General features: G+C 38.2%; 1 protein-coding gene across 1 annotated transcript in view; it reads left to right on the forward strand.

Annotated features, from left to right (window-relative positions):
* Positions 1-22,595, forward strand: part of LOC126262736 (ribosomal L1 domain-containing protein 1-like) — a 70,117-nt gene that overhangs the window by 26,748 nt on the left and 20,774 nt on the right. Inside the window, exons 4-7 of the mRNA XM_049959544.1 lie at positions 1,912-2,059; positions 10,484-10,632; positions 14,188-14,299; positions 17,372-17,528. Coding sequence (XP_049815501.1) covers positions 1,912-2,059; positions 10,484-10,632; positions 14,188-14,299; positions 17,372-17,528 — 566 coding nt within the window. The remainder of the gene's footprint in view (positions 1-1,911; positions 2,060-10,483; positions 10,633-14,187; positions 14,300-17,371; positions 17,529-22,595) is intronic.

Here is a 22,595-nt window from a genome sequence, read left to right on the forward strand (position 1 = left end):
GTTGAACATCAACAGGCAGTAATAACATAACCACATAACTCACAGTTCTTTCAGAATAATCAGGTACGTATGCAGCAGACACTTTCATTGGTTTAACACACGGCCTATTGGTCTAACACATCTTTCTCTGTTGAGTTGATGCATTGTTGTTCTAACCAACACAAGTTTCTTGTCTGAAACTCGGTCGTGGACTGACTGTCTTGTGACCAAAAATTGGTCCCTTACATATCCTCGCAATAATAGGTCCGTATTATCAATGAGTCAATGTATGTGTGGCAGTCATCCTTGCGAGTTGCTCGCAGGGACTCTGTTGCTCTTTGCCGGTTCCGCATCGGCCGTCCTTGGCTAACACATGGTCACCTCCTTCGTTGCTTGGACCCCCCGCAGTGTCGCCGAGGCTCCCGTACGACTGTCGTCCACATCTTGTTGGACTGCCCAATTTTAGTTGCTCTGCAGCGGACTTTTAACCTTCGTAGCAACCTACCTACGGTGTTGGGTAACAGTGCCTCAATGACTGATTTAGTTTTACCTGTTATTCGTGAAGGGGCTTCTCTCATACAATCTAGGGCCTTCTCTCCCAGGCCTCCACCCTCTCTCCATTTTACCTGTTTGTCACTCTTCCTTCACATTTTGTTTGCCTTGGTGTGGTCTTTTCCCTATATTTGTTCAGGTTGCCTTGTCTTTTAGGCTGGAGATTTTAGTGTGTTGCAGAGTGGCTGGCTCATCCTTTTTTTATTCTTGTGATCAGCCAGCCCAGGCCACCTGCTATGTGATTTTAATACCTTCCTCTACTTTTCCTTTTTGTGTACATTTTCCCCTTTTGGTTTGCTTCTTTCATTTTCTCTTTTGGTGTGGTTCCCCGTTAGTCTTATGCCCTTTTAGATTGCCCAACTCCTTTTGAGAATAGTTTTACCTTGAGATTTGTTTGCATGAGAAAGAAGGGACTGATGAGCCTTTAGTTTTGCTCCCTTTATACCCCACAATAACCAACCAACCAAACAATCAACAGAAAGGAATAAATGTTGGTAGCAAGTTGGAGGATCCACAGCATATGTGAGATTGACACAGAGTGGAGATGTTTGTCAAATCAGGTGAAATGTTTTTCATAATGACATGATTATGTGTTTGAAAGGACCTCCAGAACTGGCCATTTCTTGCTAGAATTTCATAGTAGATTTCCTTTACGCATTCTTTTCTCTCGCCTTTGATCCATGATCTTGCTGAACCTATCCCTGACTGAGTCCATTTCAGTCAACCCTTTACGCTTTTCTACAAATGAAGGAAGAGTAAACATTTCTTGACTTGTTGTAATTTAACAGCTCATGTATTTAAACGGGTAGTTACTCAGCCATGACTCTTTGTTAAAATTTATAAATGGGCTTTAGAGAGAGACTGCTGCCTGTCACAGTGGTGACTGACCCATGTTAAGGTGACTTACCATACAGTGTGGGAGGGAAAATGGAGCATTGATATTGGATGAGATTTTGAAAACATTATAATGTAAAAGTTATCATTTGTTCAAATCTCATCCACTATAGTATGCCCTCTCACACTATCCAGTGTGTCTTCTTTGACGTGGGATATTTTCTTTCTATCTTTTCATCTGTTCTGCCAGGAGGAGAAACCCCATACTCTGAAAGTTAATGCAGCTATGTCTGTTCTTTCTTCACATTTCCATTTCCTGCCAATTATTTAATATATATTTCTGTATCCGTATTATAGATGTAATAACAGTTAATATTATATTATAAGCTGGTTTTTGGGAGATTCCTGCCTGTCACAATTGTGACTGACTTATGTTAAGGGGACTTACCAGACACCGTAGTAGGGAAACTGGATTGTTCATATTGAATGAGATTTTAAAAACACTGTGTGGATGTGAAATTATCCAGTGTTCTACTTTTGTTGCAGCTCGCTGCCACACCCATTAGTGACAGAGACATCGGATATTTGTCTTTTTGTGCCAGACTTGAAGAAAGGTCCGAGAATTGATCATGAACCAACAGTAGCACATTACCGCGAACTACTTGACCAGCATGGAGTGAAACAAATTACTCAGGTAACAAGTTAGGTTATTGAGTAGTAGTATTAGCTTAAATACTGAAGTAATATCTTCAGTAGCATTGTAGATCTTACTTTTCCAGCATAAATGCTAAATTCTCGATTGCAGCAGCATGACATGAGTATAAATTTGTATCTTCTCCAAATGTAAATGCATAATGTAGCAGGTGGTAATTATGCTGTTGTTCTGCTACAGGAAGGATAGTACGTGAATTTGTGCACTTACTGTTTTTTGTGAACACACAAATTGTTGTGTGAATAGTTATCCAGTGGCAGCAAGGCGATTCTTCTGGAAAACTTGAAACTCTCAGGGAATTACATTTCACCTGGAAAAACGTGTTAATCTCAAAGGATTTAATGAATTTATAAAATCTCAGGGAATTCTGTATTTTTAACCCAGTATTGAAATTTTGTGTTAATTATATGAATACTATTTTGTATAAATTATTGATGTTTAAAAACTGTGGTTAAATTACTGCTTATGGCTAATATATCTCAGCTGAGATAGCCGGCCGAAGTGGCCGTGCGGTTAAAGGCGCTGCAGTCTGGAACCGCAAGACCGCTACGGTCGCAGGTTCGAATCCTGCCTCGGGCATGGATGTTTGTGATGTCCTTAGGTTAGTTAGGTTTAACTAGTTCTGAGTTCTAGGGGACTAATGACCTCGGCAGTTGAGTCCCATAGTGCTCAGAGCCATTTTCTCAGCTGAGATATAGCCTCCCCTCCTCCCTGCACAACATTAATTTATCGTGTGCTTCTAATGGCACCATCTTCCTCCTCATACCTGGAATTCTAAGGGTGGCAGGCAGAAGGTGAAAAAATAAGCCTGTTTCATCTGCCTTAAAAACATCGTTGGGACTGTACTTTTCTATGATTGATGGAAGGTTTTTCCACAACTGCACAGTGTCAATGCTCATGCTTCCAGACTCACTCCGAAACATTTATGCGCTAAATTATGTCTGTTCTTGAACCTTTTAATCCAACCATTGCATGCCATGAAATCTGCGTGTCACAACTTTTGTGCCAAGACTATTGCTTTAGCATGAACCACTGTACCATCAGTTGGAATGTCTGTTTCATGAGCTTGCTTTATCCAGTTTAGTAGCACACGTTTCAATTCTCGAAACTGTTGCACACTTGTTAATTGCCATTTCCTCCTTACAAAAATGCTGCTTTAACTATTTTTCATTTGCTCACTGTGGTATTTAATGTTGATAGAGGAATGTTCAGATTTTGTGCAATATCAGCCACACACCGTCAGGTGGCTTGCGGAGTATGGATATAGATGTAGATCAGCACGTTTCATGTGTGAATTTTTGTCGACTTCCAGAATAATGTTCCATTTTCCTTCATTTGTAAACTGTCTCATTGTCTTTTTTTTCTATTACAAGCTAGTACACCATTCAACACAAAAAATCTTGGAGTAAAAAATAAATAAATCAATCAAATGCTAAACTCGATTAAAGGAGACTGTCGACTGAATTACATGCTATTCCCTTTGTTTAGCTGCTCTAGAAGACGGAAGTCATTGGAAGTGCTGCCAGTCTATACAAGTTACTTCCAGGCGTAATTTCTACCACAGCAAATGATCTGTATGACTTGCAAAGTTGCTGGCACTGAATAGTAATGTCTCCCTGCACATTTCCGCCCCACAAACGTCCTATTCAATTCACTCTCTTAACTCTCAATGGCAAAAGTTGTAGCAGCCAAACAGTACAGATACCACCAAATTAGAAGGTGCTAAGTGGGAACGGAGAATGCACAAATGTGTTGGTTTAATATGTGTTTAATGTAATTGCGACTGAGACGTCCAAATATGGATGTTATGTTTGGGAAAATGTGGTAATGAGGAATGTAGTAACAAGATTCCGCTATATAACATAAAGTGAAATTTACCAAGATTATTTTCCAAATCACTTCCATATTCTCTCACACTAGCACTCAATTCGTATTTTGCATGTAACATTATACAGATGATATTTACTTTTGAAATAGGCAGTGGTCAATAAATATATTGAGAGCATGAAGTTGCAGTTGTTCCATTTAAATTTAGGATAATAGTCATTTTTGCAATACTAATGGCTGGAGTATGCAGGATGTTTCAGAATTCGTATTACAGGCTTCTAAGGTTTGTAGAGGGGCCTTAGCTGATAAGGTTTGTTTTGATAAGGAGCCCATGTCCGGAAATGTACCATTTGGATATAAAGCAGCTTTGAAGTTCAGATCACATTCAAATGTCGTGCTTCACAGTACACACACAAAGTGAAGAGAGGGCACTGTGGTGAGTCACTGTTACAATTACAACTTCACGTATCATTTTTGTTCGATTACAGTAACAGCTGTTACAAATGGTATTTTTGCAATTAGGAGGGCTGACTTTTGTGCTCCATGGACTCTCAGCTTTAAAGTTCCATTTAGTAGAACAGAAATCAACAGCAAGTACTTGAAAACTTCCCCATGTCTTGGCTTCTGTCAAGTAGTCAGGTCAGAAATTATTCTCTCCACTGCGTGCAAATTGTGAAGTGGTAGAGTTGAAAGTTATCTGATCTTCAAACGTATTTTAAATAGGCACAGGCTCTCAGCACCACCCCTGTGTGGTGAATGGTATTCTATCTATTTCAGTGTAAATAATTGAGGAGTAAATAAGACCACTTGCTGAATAATAGAAATGTTAAGTTGTCGACAGACACACAAAAAAGAATGAAAATTTTGGTAGCTTTTGGAAAAATCCTTTAACATGCATACTCCAGCTCATTAAAGGAGTCATCTGAAAGCTAGCACAGTTTTATTCTTTTTTTGTTTGCCTGCCAATGATTCAATACTTCTACTATTTACTGAATGGTCTCCTTTAATCCTAAATTATTTGCGTTCTACCAGAATTTCCCTTATCATATACATAGGGTGTTTGTTTTACCTTGAGACAGCTAAATATCTGAAAAATGACACATCATGAAAAAAAAAGTTTACTGATAAAGGCAAACTCTGTTTGTGCTAGAACTGACCACCTCCTAACCACCCATCCTGCGTGGACGGAATCAGCTTTGTATTTTCGAATGGGAAACCCCATTTTTATTGCGTATTTGGATTCTACGCCAAAAAATACCTCGGGGTTTATTTGAAACAATTTTTTACGTTCGTGGTAGATGGTGCTGTAACTGGTGCGAGAGTTGCAGGGCTTGTACAGAAGGAAACATCAAAATCAGTCATTCTGGTGGTGACATTTGAGGGGACTCTCCAAATCAAGCTCCCCCATGATGACAGGCAAGGGGGCGAGAGGCAAGAGGATTCTCTGAAATAAAGTACCCCAATAGTGAGAGGCAAGGGGAATCGCGACATCAAGCATCCTGGTGGTAACAGAAAACTATTACGTTCACATTGTTGTTTCTGGATCATATTACATGTAGTTTCTAACCAGATACTGAAATGGCTAACCATATTGTACTGTACAATCAAATTTGCAACTTTAAATGCATCGGTTCTTAATTGCAAAAGAGGCACACATGATATTTGTCGATCAAACTGCCATCTTCCATGAATGGAAAACTGGTTCTTGTAAACCATACATATGTTTTGGTGTGGTTCCAAATATGCAACAAAAATGGGGAGGTTCCCATTTGAAACTACAAATTTGACTCTGTCCAAGCAGGAGAAATGGTTAGGACATGCCCAGTTGTTGCACAGACAGATACCCTCTTTGATAACATTAATTTTTCACCTAGAACTTTTTTCATGTGGTGTGCCGTTTTTGAGATATGTAGCTGTCTGTAGTTAAAACAAACACTGTGCATGCACAAACTTTTGTAAGTCTCTCCATCTCTTCCTTACCCCCCTCCCTACCTCCACCCACACAATTTCTTAGTCATACTCTCCCTGCCTTAATTTAGTATAGCAACAGTAGTTCAGTTATTGCTTCAGCTGTGAATTTGCATTGGGGAATACTGTTATCTTCTTCCATGTAGTAATTTCTGTATTCTCCACATGTATTTCACAAAACTTTATTTGCCATTTAACTCCTTTAGAAGAGGAACCTTCATGGATTAATAGATACAGTTCTCCACTGGTATTCCAGTGCAGTAGCTAACATAAATTATTTTGTTCAGTCTTCTTTATGAACGTTTGTAAAGTTTTGAACAGCTCCTAAACATGGTATTAACTACAATTCCTTTCTTGTTAAGCCTACCAAATCTGTACAAGTAGTAGGACCAGTATAGGTAATGACTCACCATATAGTTGCAGCATTGAGCAGTCAACAAGCATGTTAACAAAATCACTCCATCTGCCACCTGCACACTCACCTCCTACATACTGCTTAAAATTCTCAAACCTAACCACCCTGGACATACCATTGCAGCAAGTTATTGGGCTTTCAAAGAAAGAATCTTAGCTCTAGTTGATCAACGCATTCAGCCCATTACCCACAGCCCAGTTTCCGATATAAGTGGCACAAATCAGTCCCGCATCATCTCTGTAACCCCACCCCATTCCCACAATGATCCCTGCATGTCACTGACTATGCCACCTCCGTATATACTATCATCTACAGCTACAAACAAAGATGATGTGACTTACCAAACGAAAGCGCTGGCACGTCGATAGACACACAAACAAACACAAACATACACACAAAATTCAAGCTTTCGCAACAAACTGTTGCCTCATCAGGAAAGAGGGAAGGAAAGGGAAAGACGAAAGGATGTGGATTTTAAGGGAGAGGGTAAGGAGTCATTCCAATCCCGGGAGCGGAAAGACTTACCTTAGGGGGAAAAAAAGACAGGTATACACTCGCGCGCACACACACACATATCCATCCACACATATACCTATATATATATATGTGTGGATGGATATGTGTGTGTGTGCGAGTGTATACCCGTCCTTTTTTCCCCCTAAGGTAAGTCTTTCCGCTCCCGGGATTGGAATGACTCCTTACCCTCTCCCTTAAAACCCACATCCTTTCATCTTTCCCTCTCCTTCCCTCTTTCCTGATGAGGCAACAGTTTGTTGCGAAAGCTTGAATTTTGTGTGTATGTTTGTGTTTGTTTGTGTGTCTATCGACGTGCCAGCGCTTTCGTTTGGTAAGTCACATCATCTTTGTTTTTAGATATATTTTTCCCACGTGGAATGTTTCCCTCTATTAATTTATATCATCTACATCTACAAGTAGATATAGATATAGATGTAGATGTTACTGTAGACTCATGACCTTACTGCTACCAAACTCCACATCAGCAACGTCCTACTGCCTCAATACCCAACATTTCTTTCTTATATATACTTTTCCGAAGTCACAATAAAATTTATTGATGGGCTGAATGTGATGTACAAATGCTATTGCAATACATGTCCAGAATTGAGCACATCACTTGTATCCGTGTGAACCATATTCCAAAAGAAGACATCAATACACAGATTGCATAATATCTAGAAGAGTTGCAGAATCCAAGTCCAATCTATACAGTGTAATGATCTGAGCAAGGTGATAAATTGTAGCTAGTGCAGTTGAAAAGATATTGATCAAGACTGGACTTATGTTGCCTAATGGCTCATGTGATGAGATAGTGTTTTCGCTGTTGATAGCCAGAACTATAGGCATGTATATATTCAGTAGCTGGAAGGTGCCCTTGTTGTTGTCAAATCTTTCCATAATTAGTGATATGTTTACTTTTTCCACCACACATACCGACAGTGTCCTTGTTGCTGCAGCTGCGCACAGAAACCACTCTTGGATCAATTCTGTACCATGATATAAGGTATACGACCGATACATCATTATACATACATCTCCTCCTTCAAGAGAAAGCTGTACAAACAAACAGTCAATTGCATGACCATGAGTACCAAAACCTTCATGGCTATCCAAGATATTTTGTCTGGTCCAAGTTCATTGGTGATGACATCTTTATGATGTGGACTCTCAAGGCCATATATTCTTTCTTTCGCGGCTTTAACAACTTCTCTCAATTCACTTCACCTGCTCCACTTCAGGCCATTGTGACAGCTTTCTGGACCCTGACCAACATGTCTCCAAACAGATGGTCCTGTAAAAACCTCTGTCCGTATGAAACCCACCATCTGTCAACAGCACATGTACTTTGGTAGCTGCTATCACTTCCCCACTAAAAAATCTCTTTCATACATTTTAGCCACCTGCAGATGACACATGCAGCAACAAGCATTCCTTTGCCCAGTAAGCATATCTTACTAAGGCTTTAATAGAGAGACACTAGCCTCTGAACCTAGTTCACAAACAGATTTCATTCACCATATCCATGTATACCGCTCATTCTTCAACTAACAACCCCACAAAAAAGAGCACTCTGCAGCCTTCTCATTAATCAGTCTCAACCTGGACCGAAACAACTTAACTGTATTGTATACCAAGGAAATGGCAACCTTTCATCATGTCATGAAATGAAGAACATCCTTCTCACCTCCCCCCAAAATGGTATTCCACCAAATCTGTGAAATATTCTGGATAATCCTTATGCCATATCTACCCTCATTACTTTGCCACATGATTTATCTCCCTGTAGAAGAATCAAGTGTAGGACATTCTGTCCGTGCATCAGGCCATCCAGGCATATTCTAACCTATCTAGGAAAGCAGTCATGTCTTATAACAACTCTGCTGTAACTGTTACATAAGGAAACTCTAGATTGGAATATCAACATTGTTAGGGGAAGATAGATTGCTGCTTACCATAAAGATGACATGTTAAGTTGCAGACATGCACATTTAAAAGACACTAACACATTAGCTTTTGGCCACAGCCTTTGTCTCTTTTCTGATGAAGGCTGTGGCTGAAAGCTAATGTGTAAGTATCTTTTAGTTGTGCCTGTCTGCAACTTAACGTATCATCTTTAAGGTTAGTAACAATCTATCTTTTCCTTACACTGTTAACTCCTACATAGCGTTTTATGTGAGTATGACCATTCTTATGATTTGATTATCTATTTATTTTATCTTGGGGAAAAATATGGCTCAGTTAAAGTTCTTAAACCATAGTCTGATTATTATTAGTAGTAGCAATAGTATTTTGTTGTTAAAAATAACTACCAAATGGGGTAGTTCTGTAGTTAATTTATTAGTGGATTACTTGTTCCATAGATTATATGTAGATTTTATATCAAAATTATTTGGCAAATTCCAGTAAGGTTATGTATACATTATTTGTGTGTGTGTGTGTGTGTGTGTGTGTGTGTGTGTGTGTGTGTGTGTGTGTGTGTTTGGCTGCGTGATGGCCCTTTGTAGATTACTGAACAACACAGCAGGTTAAATTTAATAAAAGTGAACATGCCAGTCTCAGCCACTACTAATACCAAGAGTGCAACACAAATTCAATGACGAAGTAAACATCTGTGTCTAGTGTACTGCTTATGGCACCAAGGTGAAGTTAAATAAACAGAAAGACTTATCAAGAGCAAATGTTAACAGACTAGATGCAAAATTTCTTTTGCAGCCTTTCAGCCATGTTACATGATGGGGTAACTCCCAGAACCATTGAAAAACATGAAGATGAATTACAAAATGTTTGGAGATGGCACCAAGTACTATTGTCTTCACTTTCCATGCATCTATCCACTAAACCACATTGAAAGCATGTTTCATATGTTTAATTCTTTGTATCTAATGACATCCTGAAGGCTTTAACAGTCAATGTCATTAACTGACATTTAATTAAATGTACCATTTAATTAATTGTACCAAGAATGATACATTATTTAATAAATCTTCAATGTGCCACTATCTTGAAAAGGCATGCTTTCATAATACGCAAGTTATAATTGGGGGTGGGGACTGACTTGTCTCATTCAGTCCTTCACACTTAATGATCTGGAATGTGAACTTCCACATTGTGACATCAAGCAACTCAATCAGCTTCACATCCGCAAATGCTTTCATGTCCTGTATGGGGAGGGAGTAAGTTCATACCTGATTTCGTGTGCCTGAATTGTGTTGAGAAGAAATGTTTAGTGTACAGTGGATGATGTTAAATAAAATGTTGACCAAACAGTTCTTTCATGGTATAAGTATATATTCAGTCACAGGCTCCCCCCCCCCTCCCCCCTCCCCCCCCCCCCCCAGGTTGAGACAGATGAGAACAGTGTAAATTTCTTTTCCCATTGTAGGTTGTTGGATTTATCGCTCCATTATCACTGATGATTTTTTTGACAATTCAACATTATACTTAACACCAGCAGAAAACAATACTATATAAAGTATTGATTTATAGTGAACTGCCACATTGAAGAGTAGACACTGCCCCTTAAAAATGTTAAGAACAAGTAAGAAATTGAATATTAAATATCACTGTGGATGAAACAAAATCGTAGCACAAAACACAATAAAATCTGTCCTCCTTGAAAAATTCACTGATGTCCCGGCAATCATGGAAACCAGTAACATACTTTGTTTTATTTGCAGGTTATGCCAGTACGCCAACTGAAAGATGAATATTCTCAGTATGAAATGAGGAGACGCTTATGTGGCACCTACGATTTTTTCCTAGCAGATGGCCGAATATGTGGACCCATAAACCCTCTTCTGGGAAAAGTGTTTCATGCGAAACGCAAGTATGTATGGCAACATCTATAGGTTATTATATTTACAAATACAGGAGATTTAATAAGTGCTGTTCCATTCAAATTTCATTATCGTTCATGTTTTGTATATTGCTCCCAATCCTTCTCTTGTCAGTTAACACACTTGCCAAAGATTTAACACACAATGTTTTGTATTGTGGCGCACATGCAATGTCGTTGTATCAAGAGTTTAGGGATGGATAAAAGCTAGATAATCGATTATTTGCTGGGTCCTACATTTTCATGACAGTCAATTAACTTGTAAAAATGTTTGACTTTTAATTATACATTATTTGTTGTATTCCTCTCTGTTGGGACATCTTCCTTGCATATGTCGCAATGCTCCAGTATTTTGTTATTGTGGTCTTTCCGATAATGTCATGGTCGGCCAGTAGATTCCCATTAAAATGTGTTATTCAGTCAGTGATGACCTGGCATTCTCAACAAATGTCCATACAAAATAAATGTAGAAATCAAATCTCATTGCCATGTGGCAGCAGATGCAGCAAGAACGCAAATCCAAAATGGATATTTCATTGTGCTGCAGTGTGTGCATGGTTTTAAAACTACTTGTCAAATTAAAATACTGCTCAATGTATGAATTTGTGATTGAGCAATATCCTTTAATGCTTATATCAGCGTAAGTGTACGTAGGGGATCTTGTGCTATGCTCTAAGCTGAGAAAGACAATAGGTATACAAGCAGGCCATAAATTATTCTTTTGTCTCTAACTGCAGATGTGCTCATTTTCCATTATTTTGCATGTTAGGAAAGATATTCCCAGAATTCAGACCAAGAAAAGGAATGCTAATTCGTATACACATACATTTACAGACTTCTAGTTAGAGACAATCATTAGATTTCCTCATGGTATACAATACTTCTTTGACAAATAATTTATTAAATAATGTAATGCCACACTGTTCACTCGTATCTTACTACCATTCACTGCACACACTACACACACACTGTTTCATGACATTTCACTCACACACACACACACACACACACACACACACACACACACACACACACAGGTGATCTCTGGGCCATTTTCTGTACTGCAACTTCCCATTTCCTGTCTTGAAAAACTGAGTCAGCATCCCTCCATAATGAGTAAGATGTTTAGCTCAGAAAGCGGAAGAGATGTTAGTATTGTGCTCTGCATATCTTGGGGGGGGGGGGGGGGTAAGTTTATCTGGAAGAGGAAAAAGAGAAGGAAAAAACATAGTGTGAAGGTGTTATGTGGAATGTTGGATGGTTTATAAACATTATTATTATTTATTTGTACAACATTTTTTTTACCAAACCTCTCCTCTGTTTTATCTAAGTAATCCTTCAGTGTATAAAATGTACTACATAACAGGTACTTTTTAGCTGTCTTTTCAAATGACAGTATTTTTGGAATTTCTTTAATCTCTTTTGGTAATTTATTGTACAGTTTTATTCCTTGGTAGAAAATGCTGTTTTGAGTTTTATTTTTACTTTTTCTTGATAAATGTAAGTTGAGTCTAGCTCTTGTTCCATGTTCATGGACAGAGTCGTTTGTGCAATAATTACCAATGTTATTTTTTATGTGTACAGCTGACTGGTAAATGTATTCATACAGAGCAGTTAAAATCCCCAGTGTTTTCAACAGGTCTTTACATTGAGCTTGACTACTATTTTTTGTTATTATTCTTATGGCCCTTTTCTGGAGTTTGAAAATTGTGTTAATGTTTTGAGCATTTGTTCCCCAAAACAGAATGCCACAGCTAAGAATTGAGTGTACATATGAATGGTATGTAATTAAAAGACACTACATGTTACACACTGATGATGGAATTCTAAGGCATAACATGCTGATGACATTCTGTTTTCAAGTACCTTTGTGTGTTCACACCACTTCAACTGAGGATCAATATTCATTCCTAGAAATTTTGCATTTGTTACACAGTCTATAGAGGTGCCATGTACATTTAATTTAACATTTTCATTTTCCCTCTTCGAGCTGAAATTCATGGTATTAGTTTCCTTTATGTTCAATGTCACTTTATTGCTTATTGACCAATCGTAAACTTCCTCGAGAGTGTCATTTGCTTTCTCTGCAAGGAGTTCTCTTGTTTTCTCAGTGACTGTAATATTGCTGTCATCAACGAAGATAATTCTTTCACCATGAGTAACACTATTGGGAAAGTTATTGATGTATATCAGGAATAGTATTGGTCCTAATAAGCTACCTTGCAGAACCCCTATATTGATGTATTTTGGTTCTGAGACGTGTTTTACTAAATGTTTAGACCTATTTGTAATATGTGTGATCTCTACTCTTTGTACCCTACCTGCTAGGTATGATCGAAACCATTCATTAGCTGCCCCTCTTATTCCTAATGCTTCTAATTTTTTAACAGAAGTTTGTGATTGATTGTATCAGATGCCTTAGAAAGATCCAAAAATATGCCTGTGATACACTCATCTTTGTCAAGAGCATCAAGTACAACTTTTGTGAATTCTACTATGACTGACTCCGTATTTTTGCCGTTTCGGAAACCAAACTGTGATTAGCTTAAAAGATTGTATTTATTCAGTTAATTCATGAATCTGCCTTTCATAATTGCTTCTATTATATTTGAGAATGGTGACAGCAGGGAAATGGGCCATTAATTTTCTGTGTTTTCAGCATTACCTTTCTTAAGCAAAGGGACAACTCTTGCCTGTTTTAACTACTCTGGAAATGTCCCTGATGTGAAGGATTCATTTATTGTATTTGTAAAGGGGTCTTGTATAATCTCTGTGCATTGGTACTTCATCTAAGCCTACTGATATTAATTGCTTATAAAGCCCATTACATTGCTCTGCCTCCTTGCTCTCCAGGCCTAATGCATTATGCTTTAGTATGAGATATATCACTCCTGCTTGAAATTGATGTGGAGGATTTGTAAACACAGATTTACAATTATGTGCACAGATTTTATTTGGGGGGGGGGGGGGGGGGACGACGACATTTAAATCTGTATAAATGGATTTGGATTGACATTTAGTGTTGTTTATAATTATCAGTCTCCACCAATCATCAAAAGCATTATTTATTCAGCATGGAAATTTTTGTAAATGTAAAAACAGTGTATTGTAACATAATTTTTCTTACCTATTGAAGCCTAGTGAAGTTTGTTCACTAGAAAAAAACAAAAGTTGTTTTATTCTGAAATACTAGGCAGATGACAGTTCTGTTTCATTTATACATCAGGTTAAAGGACTCGGAAGACCCTGCAGTGTATATGAGAAACAAATTGCTTTTCACACTGGACTCACTCTTCCAAAAGCAGTATCTGCTATAATTTTGGATAAACATTCTAGATAATTGTTTAAATCTTTCCTTGCCAGGAGCACAACTGCTAATGTTGTGTTGTTTTTTCTCTTTTTGTTGTCTATACATTATTACTGATCTCAGTGGAAAATTGATGTGCAACTTTAATTTTAAACATGTTTAGTATCATGTATGCTCTCTGTGTGTTGCAACCATACATCATATACTGTATTTACAATTTTCATGGTTTGATCTTACAGGTTACCCACACCAGTTAGACTACAGTCAAAAAACTTGAAGAAAGCTATTGAAAAAGCATTGACCAAAACAGCACTAACAATTACTCCTCGTGGGGATTCAACTTTAGTCAAGGTATGCTGTAAAGGTTTTGCAAATATTCCCTATTTCCATTTTATTAAAAAATTCTTAACAAAAATGTGATACATGCTTTCTAAATAAAATGTATTCAAAATAATTATAGAAAAAAACTTGATGATATACAAAATACACTGTGTTCTATTTCATTATATTCCTTCACATTAAAATGTAATTTATTAACAGTTCTCCAGAAAAATGGGTTGTATTCTGCAAAAATGTACACGGTAATATAGTCACCATGCCAGGTAACTGTTTTGTGGAAGTATGATGAAGGCGTTTTGTTGACCTTTTAATTAGCATCTTGAATTTCAGCATTAAGAGATGTACAACAATCTCTTATTCTTCTCCCAAGGTACATAACCTCTCTCGTTGCTCAAAGTGTCTCATAGCAGATCATTTCCTGGTGTGAAAAAGTTATGCAAATGAGCAGTATTAGCTCATGAAGCTCATCCTGGGATGACTAAAGGAAATACTTTCTCACTTTTCACCACGGTCTCCATTACACACTGTAAAAGCACCAGCAAGAATGACATTTGGGGGAAGGGGTCGTCGTCACTTCAAAACTTCTTGCCTCCTAGAGCTTCCTTGATGGCCTGAAATACATGGTACCTTCATTCTGCTACAACAGGCAAATATGCAGGATGTGTTAGACATCTAAAACAAAAGATTCCTTATTTTTTTGTTTTGTTAATAGGGCTATGTATGGCCTCACATTAGCATGCTGCAATAGTACACCGGTACTGAACAAGTGGTGATATTGTGATGTAACTGTAGGCTTCAAATTGTTGTACAGAAATTCACTATGTAACTTGCTGTTTACTGCGAATCAACAGTCGTGTATAATGTTGCAGGATTACACCTATTCTGCCTCGAAAGAAGGAATCCCATTACTTTCGCAGTGCAGAGAATTGTGCTGAATTTTCTGTTTTTCAGTGGTGATTAGTATTACCACTCCTTGTATCTTCTTTGGGTCTTGGTCCAGAAATAATGTACCCACGCATGCAATGGGTATAGGGGAAAAAGCCCCTAAGTATAGACCATGTGGTGTTGGGGATGAAATTTCAAAATGTTTAGTCTTTGAATGGTGAACATTGGAGGTCAAAAGACACACAATATTCTGGTTAGTAATCCCTGAAAAAATAGTCTCTAACAATGATCTAGAATGGCAGTGGGAGAAACCAGTAGGATCACTTGTTTTGTCTCCCTGTGTACAATCAATTAATGTATGTACCCCTCATCCCTGATAACTTATCAATGATAACATCATTGTTTATGCAATCGTTCCCTTCAGTATTATAAAAATGTTATTGGGTGTCACAGACATTCAAAGAAAGTTGTCTCAATTGGAAAATATTTTACATTGGCATAAACGTTGTGGTACTGAAACACATTGTAGATGATATGGTGGGTGGAGTTACACCTAATATTCAGTTCTGCAGTAATGTTATGTTTTAGGCCTCTGATATTGCTCTGTCTGTTGAATCACCATCATCTGTTGGTAAAGTGAGAGAGAGACGAATCCTAATAATTTGCCGTCTCTTACATATGTCTACTGATTTCTCATCCTCATAACTCAACAATATTGTGATAAATATTGTCCTTCCATCAGACAATTCTCCAAGAAAGTAGTCGTTATTTTTACAGTTAACAATATCAGACCTTGTATAATACCACACTTCTTAGGCATTGCAGCTGTGATGTGGCTTGGCCTCCTCAGTAATCTGGCTCCATACACCTCTGGTCACTTTTTTTCTCTTCCATCTTCTGACCTCCATCTTGTTAAAGTCAGCAAACATATTGTCCAGCCCTCTAGCTCTTGGTTGGCCCTATCTTCTTTTGGACTAAAATCTGCCTTTTATTACGTGTTTGGGTTTCCTGTCACTTGCTGTTTTCTCCACAAGACATAAGCAGCATATTCTTTGAGGTTTAACAATTTGTTCTGTATTTTCCCCTTATATAAACTGTTGTGTTTAATGATTGTTTCTTACTCTTGAACCCTCTGGTTCTCACACAGGACCATAAAATTTTCAGATAATGTTTCCTTCAAGTGCCCTTAGGTTGTTTTCATCTTCTTCTGTCATTGTCCACATTTTAAACCCTATATGTAACAACTGGCTTTACTAGGGAATAGTGTAATGTGAACTTTCTTGTTCTTGTACCTAAAATATTCTTAAATACCTGTAAGTTCGCACAGTAGGTGCTGTTTTGTGCTTGTATCCTTTCCCACTCGTGCTGTGGTCTAAAATCAGAGATCACTCATACCTTTTCCTTATTCATGCATTTCAGCCTTGTATTTCAAAATACTATTTTTTATGCCAAAGTTAAGGTGATTTTCTTTTCTCTGCCTCAAATGAAAGATTACTGTTTTTTTTTTCTCTCTCTTCATGTATTTTCAAGTTTTCTATATTTTACTAGTCTGTTAAGCTATGATTCCAGAAGACACTGTGACTGAACCTGCTAATAGCAGTTTTGAGAAGTGTGTTGCCCTACCCAGGTGTCTACACGATGTGATAGGTTGATGACTGGGATCTATCACCCATGCAGTACTGTCATCTGTCATTTCATCTCTTTTTAAAAACTTCTGCCAGGAGTGTTTTAGCATATTGGAAATATTGAAAAATTTCTCGAGTGGATTTCTCTTTGGAAATTGTCATAAGAACAGATTTTTAATGAGTGGTCATTGGAAGTACGTGAAAGTATATTGCTGATAATTGAACAAAAAATTCTTTTAGTAAAATAATTTACTACTGCAGCCATGTATGTTAAGATTTCCTTCCCATGAACACTTGGTTGACATTGGATCTAACTTAATACGTCATTATCATGACCATCTTTTCACATAATTTTAGCAAGTGTAAATTTTTTGCCATAAATAGTTATTTTAATGAACATTTATGAGATCTCATGTTGCTCTGTTTGACATTTTTTGTATTAATTATCACTGTAACTGAATCAAAGGGTTAATTTTGATTGTGTTTCACCACAATAAACTGGTACAAATACCAGACGTAGTTGTTGAAGAATGCAAATACGTGTGTAAGGAACAACCAATTTTTCATGTTATAGATTGGTCACAGTCATCACTCACCAGAGCAGCTTACAGAAAATATTATGTCTGTCATAGAAGAACTGAAGACAAGGTTTCCTGGTGGTTGGCACAATATCAGGCATCTGAGCCTCAAAACTAGTAAATCCTTGAGGGTTCCATTTTATGTCACAATGAGTAAGTAACAAATGTTATACACAAAAGCTTTGAAACAAGATGTATGCTAGTGAAGGATATTATATTTGGTAAAAGCTCAAATTGATTTCTCGCTGACAGCAGCATGTATAGTATAATTTTAATATCAGTGTCTTAAAATTGAATCCTGACCTCTGAGGTAATGGTGATTTCACAGATAATGTCAGGTAAGTCCAAAACATTTGCTACGATAAGCATAAAGTAGACCTTTCACCTGCAAGAAATGTTAATTTTGATGTGACAAGAAAATTATTCAAACAAACACAGTTTGCAAATGCCCTGCCTGTGTATGGTACCAAAAATCAGTCGAGTGACAAGTTCAAGAAAATACAGTGGTCACTAGCCTGTTTCAAAATGGGACTGCAGTATTTTTTGCAACAGATTAGCAGATCTGCGTGAAAAAAATTCAGTGATCTACATTTTTTGTACATCTGACATGAAATTCTAGGTTGAAAATACATTGAATAGGGCAATTTTTGTGCTGCTGTTGCAGCCGTATGATTGAGATGTCACCTGGAAGTTGACACCACTCTCCATGAAGAAAGGGGGAAGTATCATGTATAGCTGCCATGGCAACATTGGTTTCCATTAACCAACATGGCTTGCTATGTTGGCACTGTGGACAGCTAAAAGCAAGGAGTTAGCTTCATGCCGATAGCGTTCTCTTGAGTAAAATTTTCCAGAGATAATATTGTCCTGTCCCTCCTTCTCTAGGTGGCAAATTAAAGAAACCTGTGAAGGACATAGAAGCAGCTATACAAATTTCAATAGCTCAGATCACAAGACATTATTAACTGAAGAAGGTAAGGCTCAAAGTTGAAAGTATTATATAAAAGGGCTACAAAATGAACAGACATGAAGACAGTGTTACGGAAATAGATGAGAAAGTAGACAAAAATGAGTTGATAGTTATGATACTGTGACGGAGCACTGAAAGACCCAAGTCAAGGCCGGGGCATTTAGTACACATTTCCTCTGAGGGAAGAGCCACTTGTGAGAAAATTATTCCATCTGTTATGCAAGCTATAGACCAAACAGGCGAAATACCCTCGGACTGCACGAAGAATGTAATAATTCCAATTTCAAAGAAGGCAGCCGCTGACAGTCATAACTATTACACATCCACCGACAGGTTTAAATTCCACAATATCCTGGAATATTGCTAATCAAAAATATTTCAGTATTTGCTAATGTGCTAGTAGTTAAATTGTAGACGTGTATTTCGCTGGCTTGTTCGTGACCTCGGAAAGCTTCCACCTCTTAGCCAACTGTCACATATTGTCACACACTATAAGCGTTCTTGCAGTTCCCACCTCTTATAACTGTTGTATTTACTCAACTGCAAGATGAGGTTTTCTAACCAAATTTGCCATTTGAAAACTATGGGGTCATCTTATATTTACATATTAAACTATTGCTGCTGAGGTCAGCATTTTTACATTGTGTAGTAGATTGGTATAGGTATCATCTTACATTATTTACTGACGAAGCATGGGCTGTTGAGGTCACATGCAGATTTATTTTAAAGAATACGGAAGGGCAGATAGGATAAGCAATACTTGCTGTCGAACAATTTTGAGATTTCCTGATATGCCAAAGTGCTCGATACAGTATCGACCTTGCTCGAACAGTCACTTGACATTTGACTCGCACAGCATTAGTTCAAGGGATACATGAGAAACTGTGATCAAGCCATCACAGCAATATATTTTCTTGCTAAAATTTGAGAATTCTGTGAAACACAGGACGACATAAAATTTAATGCAATTATCTTACACCAAGCGAGGTGGCGCAGTGGTTAGACACTGGACTCGTATTCGGGAGGACGACGGTTCAATCCCGCGTCCGGCCATCCTGATTTAGGTTTTCCGTGATTTCCCTAAATCACTCCAGGCAAATGCCGGGATGGTTCCTCTGAAACGGCACGGCCGACTTCCTTCCCCATCTTTCCCTAATCCGATGAGACCGATGGCCTCGCTGTCTGGTCCCCCCCCCCCCTCCCCCCCTTCCCCCTCCTCCCCCCCCCCCCCCTATCTTACAAACTTTTGTCGTATTTGAACAGATTTGCAATGAAAGTTCTCACACATATGTAGATATCATATACAAACATCTTTGGTGCTTGTTAAGTAAAGTTAACACTAAAAGGTGAAAATGTTGCCCTTCAAAAAACATTGCTTGGTCCTGAATCCAATTCAGTATTTTATTTGATTGTGAGATACTGCAATAATTTACCAGGTGAGTTGCAAATGAAAAATTTGATTGCTGTTCACATATTAGAGTACCATCTAAAATCCTTACCACTTTTCACTCAGCTTTAGAACAAGATGATGACATTCAGATGAAACAAGAAAGAAAATTAATCCAGACTTAAATGTCTAAAAACCAAAATAAAACATATTAAACTAACTTATTAATTCATATATGATGTTTTAGCAGTAACCTCTGTCTTGCATATTACGCTGTCTTCCATGTTTAAGCTGTCAGATTTCAGATCTCATCTGGTGCAGCCCCCAGTAAATCAGTCTTTCCTTTTCATCCTGTCTGGTAAGTCTTCTCTGAGCAGGGGTTCTTTTCCTAAACCTCTCCAGTCCTTTTCCTTCACCCCTTCCCGTTTAATCCTTCTGCCAGAAGAAGAAGCCATTGGCTCGAAAGCTTGCATATGTAAAAACTTTTTTTATATGTGTGTTCTCGCGCTGCTGCTTGGTGAATAAATGTTTTGTCTATCCAGTTTCATTATATTGTCAAAACATATTATTCTTGTGACTATGATAATTGTTATCATACGAATAAATTGCAGTGGCAAGACCCTTTGTAAAGACAGTACCAACAGACATCAGTAGACCATGGGATCAGCAAAAGTCTGAGAATTTTATATTGTGATTATATATTTGTTGGTGTTGTTACATGTGACCTAGAAGATATTGCAGTCTGTGTTTCACAGTTGCTCAGCACAGCATTACTGAAGGGCTGGAGGGAAGGTTTGGAAGGGGGAGCAGCAGTACCAGGTTGGCTGAGAACTAGGATAAGTGGGGGGGGGGGGGGGGAGAGGAGTAGTGAATGGGCAGCAAATTACCTCTTGCTTCCAACTGAGGAACATATACTGCTGCGATTTGCCCAAGTCCATTTGAATTGACTTTAAAATTTGACAAATACTCAGCAATGGTATACATTTCTGCAGCAGAGAGCGAAAGTCTAGATATGAGTGAGTGGTGTACTGACATGTTTCCTGCAACAATGTTGTCGATGCTCGCAATGAGGTATAATGGGAATACAAGAGGGTGTGTCAACTACTGGTTCTGCACAGCCAGTGGGAGAGTAGCCGACAGATGAAATGTTTGAAAGCATAAACATTGTAACATTCTCACATCAGTACAGAAACGAAATCTGATATGTATTCAGCAAAAAACAGCTGCATTCTCAGATTAAAATGTAACCACAACCTCAGATATAGCAACATATTCAGAAGAAACAGTGAAATATTTGTAAAAACGAAGTTATAGATTTCACAACTGTGTTATTAGGGTGATGGTGGTGATTAAAAATAGTGATACCACAGGTGTCAGGCATAGTAAAAAAAAAATGTAATGAAAATAAAATTTAATTAAAACCACTTCTTTTTATTTTGTTTCTTCTTATATTCTCAAAATGTAAGTTTAAAATAGTACACGGTAATGCAGATACGTAATGGCAGTAAACAGTTTGTAATTTTGATTAGTCAGAATGTTAAATTAAAATTTTCTCAAGGAGACCTCTTCTCCTTTTTTTTAAGAAAAAGGAAGGGTGTCTTATATTCAGGGTTATCTTATACATTATTTACACAGGCAGGCAACACCAGGAAATATCAGAGAAACATGTGAGGCAATACTGACCCTACGACTTACCTTAGAAGATAGGTTGAAGAAAGTCAGACTCACGATTATGGCATTTGTAGATTTAGAGAAAGCTTTTGACAGTTTTGACTGGAAAACATTCTATGCAGTTTTGAAAGGAGGGAGGGATAAAACACAGGGAGTGAAAGATTGTGTACAACTTGTGCAGAAAGCAGACTGCAGTTCTAAGAGTCAGAGTACATGAAAGAGAAGCAGTAATTGTGTTGGGAGTAAGACGAGATTGCAATATATCGCTCATGTACTTCAGTAATCAGTGTTGCGGCAAGTTCTGGAAATCGGGGAATTTCAAATGTGTCGGGAAAATTTGAAAAAAAAAAAAAAGAAAAAGAAAAAAAGACTGGCAAAATGTTATTTTTGTCTCTGTAGATGAAATAGTTTGTTTACTGAAATGTCGCTGGCTGGGTGCCGCTTTCCTACTCCCTCATTCTTACTGCTTCTCCCCTTCCTACCACTCCCCTCAGCTTGCAGTCAGTGCTGCCACCACTTCTTGTTGCTAGCCTCGCAGCTGCCGTTGAGAGGCAGGGAGGCGTGAGGAGTGGTTTGTTTGGATCTGATTCTCAGAGAATGTAGATGCAGCAGCTGGAGATGACAGTCATGTGTCTGAGTAATTGTGTGAATGTGTGTGTGCTCTAGTTTTCTGACTAAAGCTATGGCTGAAAATTTAGTTGTGAGAGTGTGATTGTCTTTTTTTATGTGCCTGTCTGCGGCTCAGCAACCATTTTTATGGTGAGTTGCTACCTGTCCTCATTATTATTGATTCTCAGAGTATTTGAACAGGTTATCTGTTGCACGAATTTATCACTGCAGTCTCATTTCATCAACATGGTGTCTGTGACATGTGAATAGCTGACAAAACGGGTGGACTTCCACGACGGGCCAAAACCGCAGGCCGTATCTGTGGGTATCTCTAACGGATCGGGCATGCCAGTCTAAAGCCCATTGTATCCCACTAATGTGCAAGCCTTTCCCATCGGATCTAGTCTCACCGATCTACCTGCAGTCTGGGTCTGTTTGTGTGAGGTATAATGCGGCGGATTTTCGTGGTTTATCTATGGACCTAGGACTGCAGTGCTCCTCTGCAGACCAAAGGCCACGGGTGACCGATTTCTGCAATTGCGAGTGTCTCACTGCAAGCCCATTGTACAGTGTGGCATTTTAT

The sequence above is a fragment of the Schistocerca nitens genome, chromosome 6 (genome assembly GCF_023898315.1).
Source record: "Schistocerca nitens isolate TAMUIC-IGC-003100 chromosome 6, iqSchNite1.1, whole genome shotgun sequence".
NCBI lineage: Eukaryota > Metazoa > Arthropoda > Insecta > Orthoptera > Acrididae > Schistocerca > Schistocerca nitens.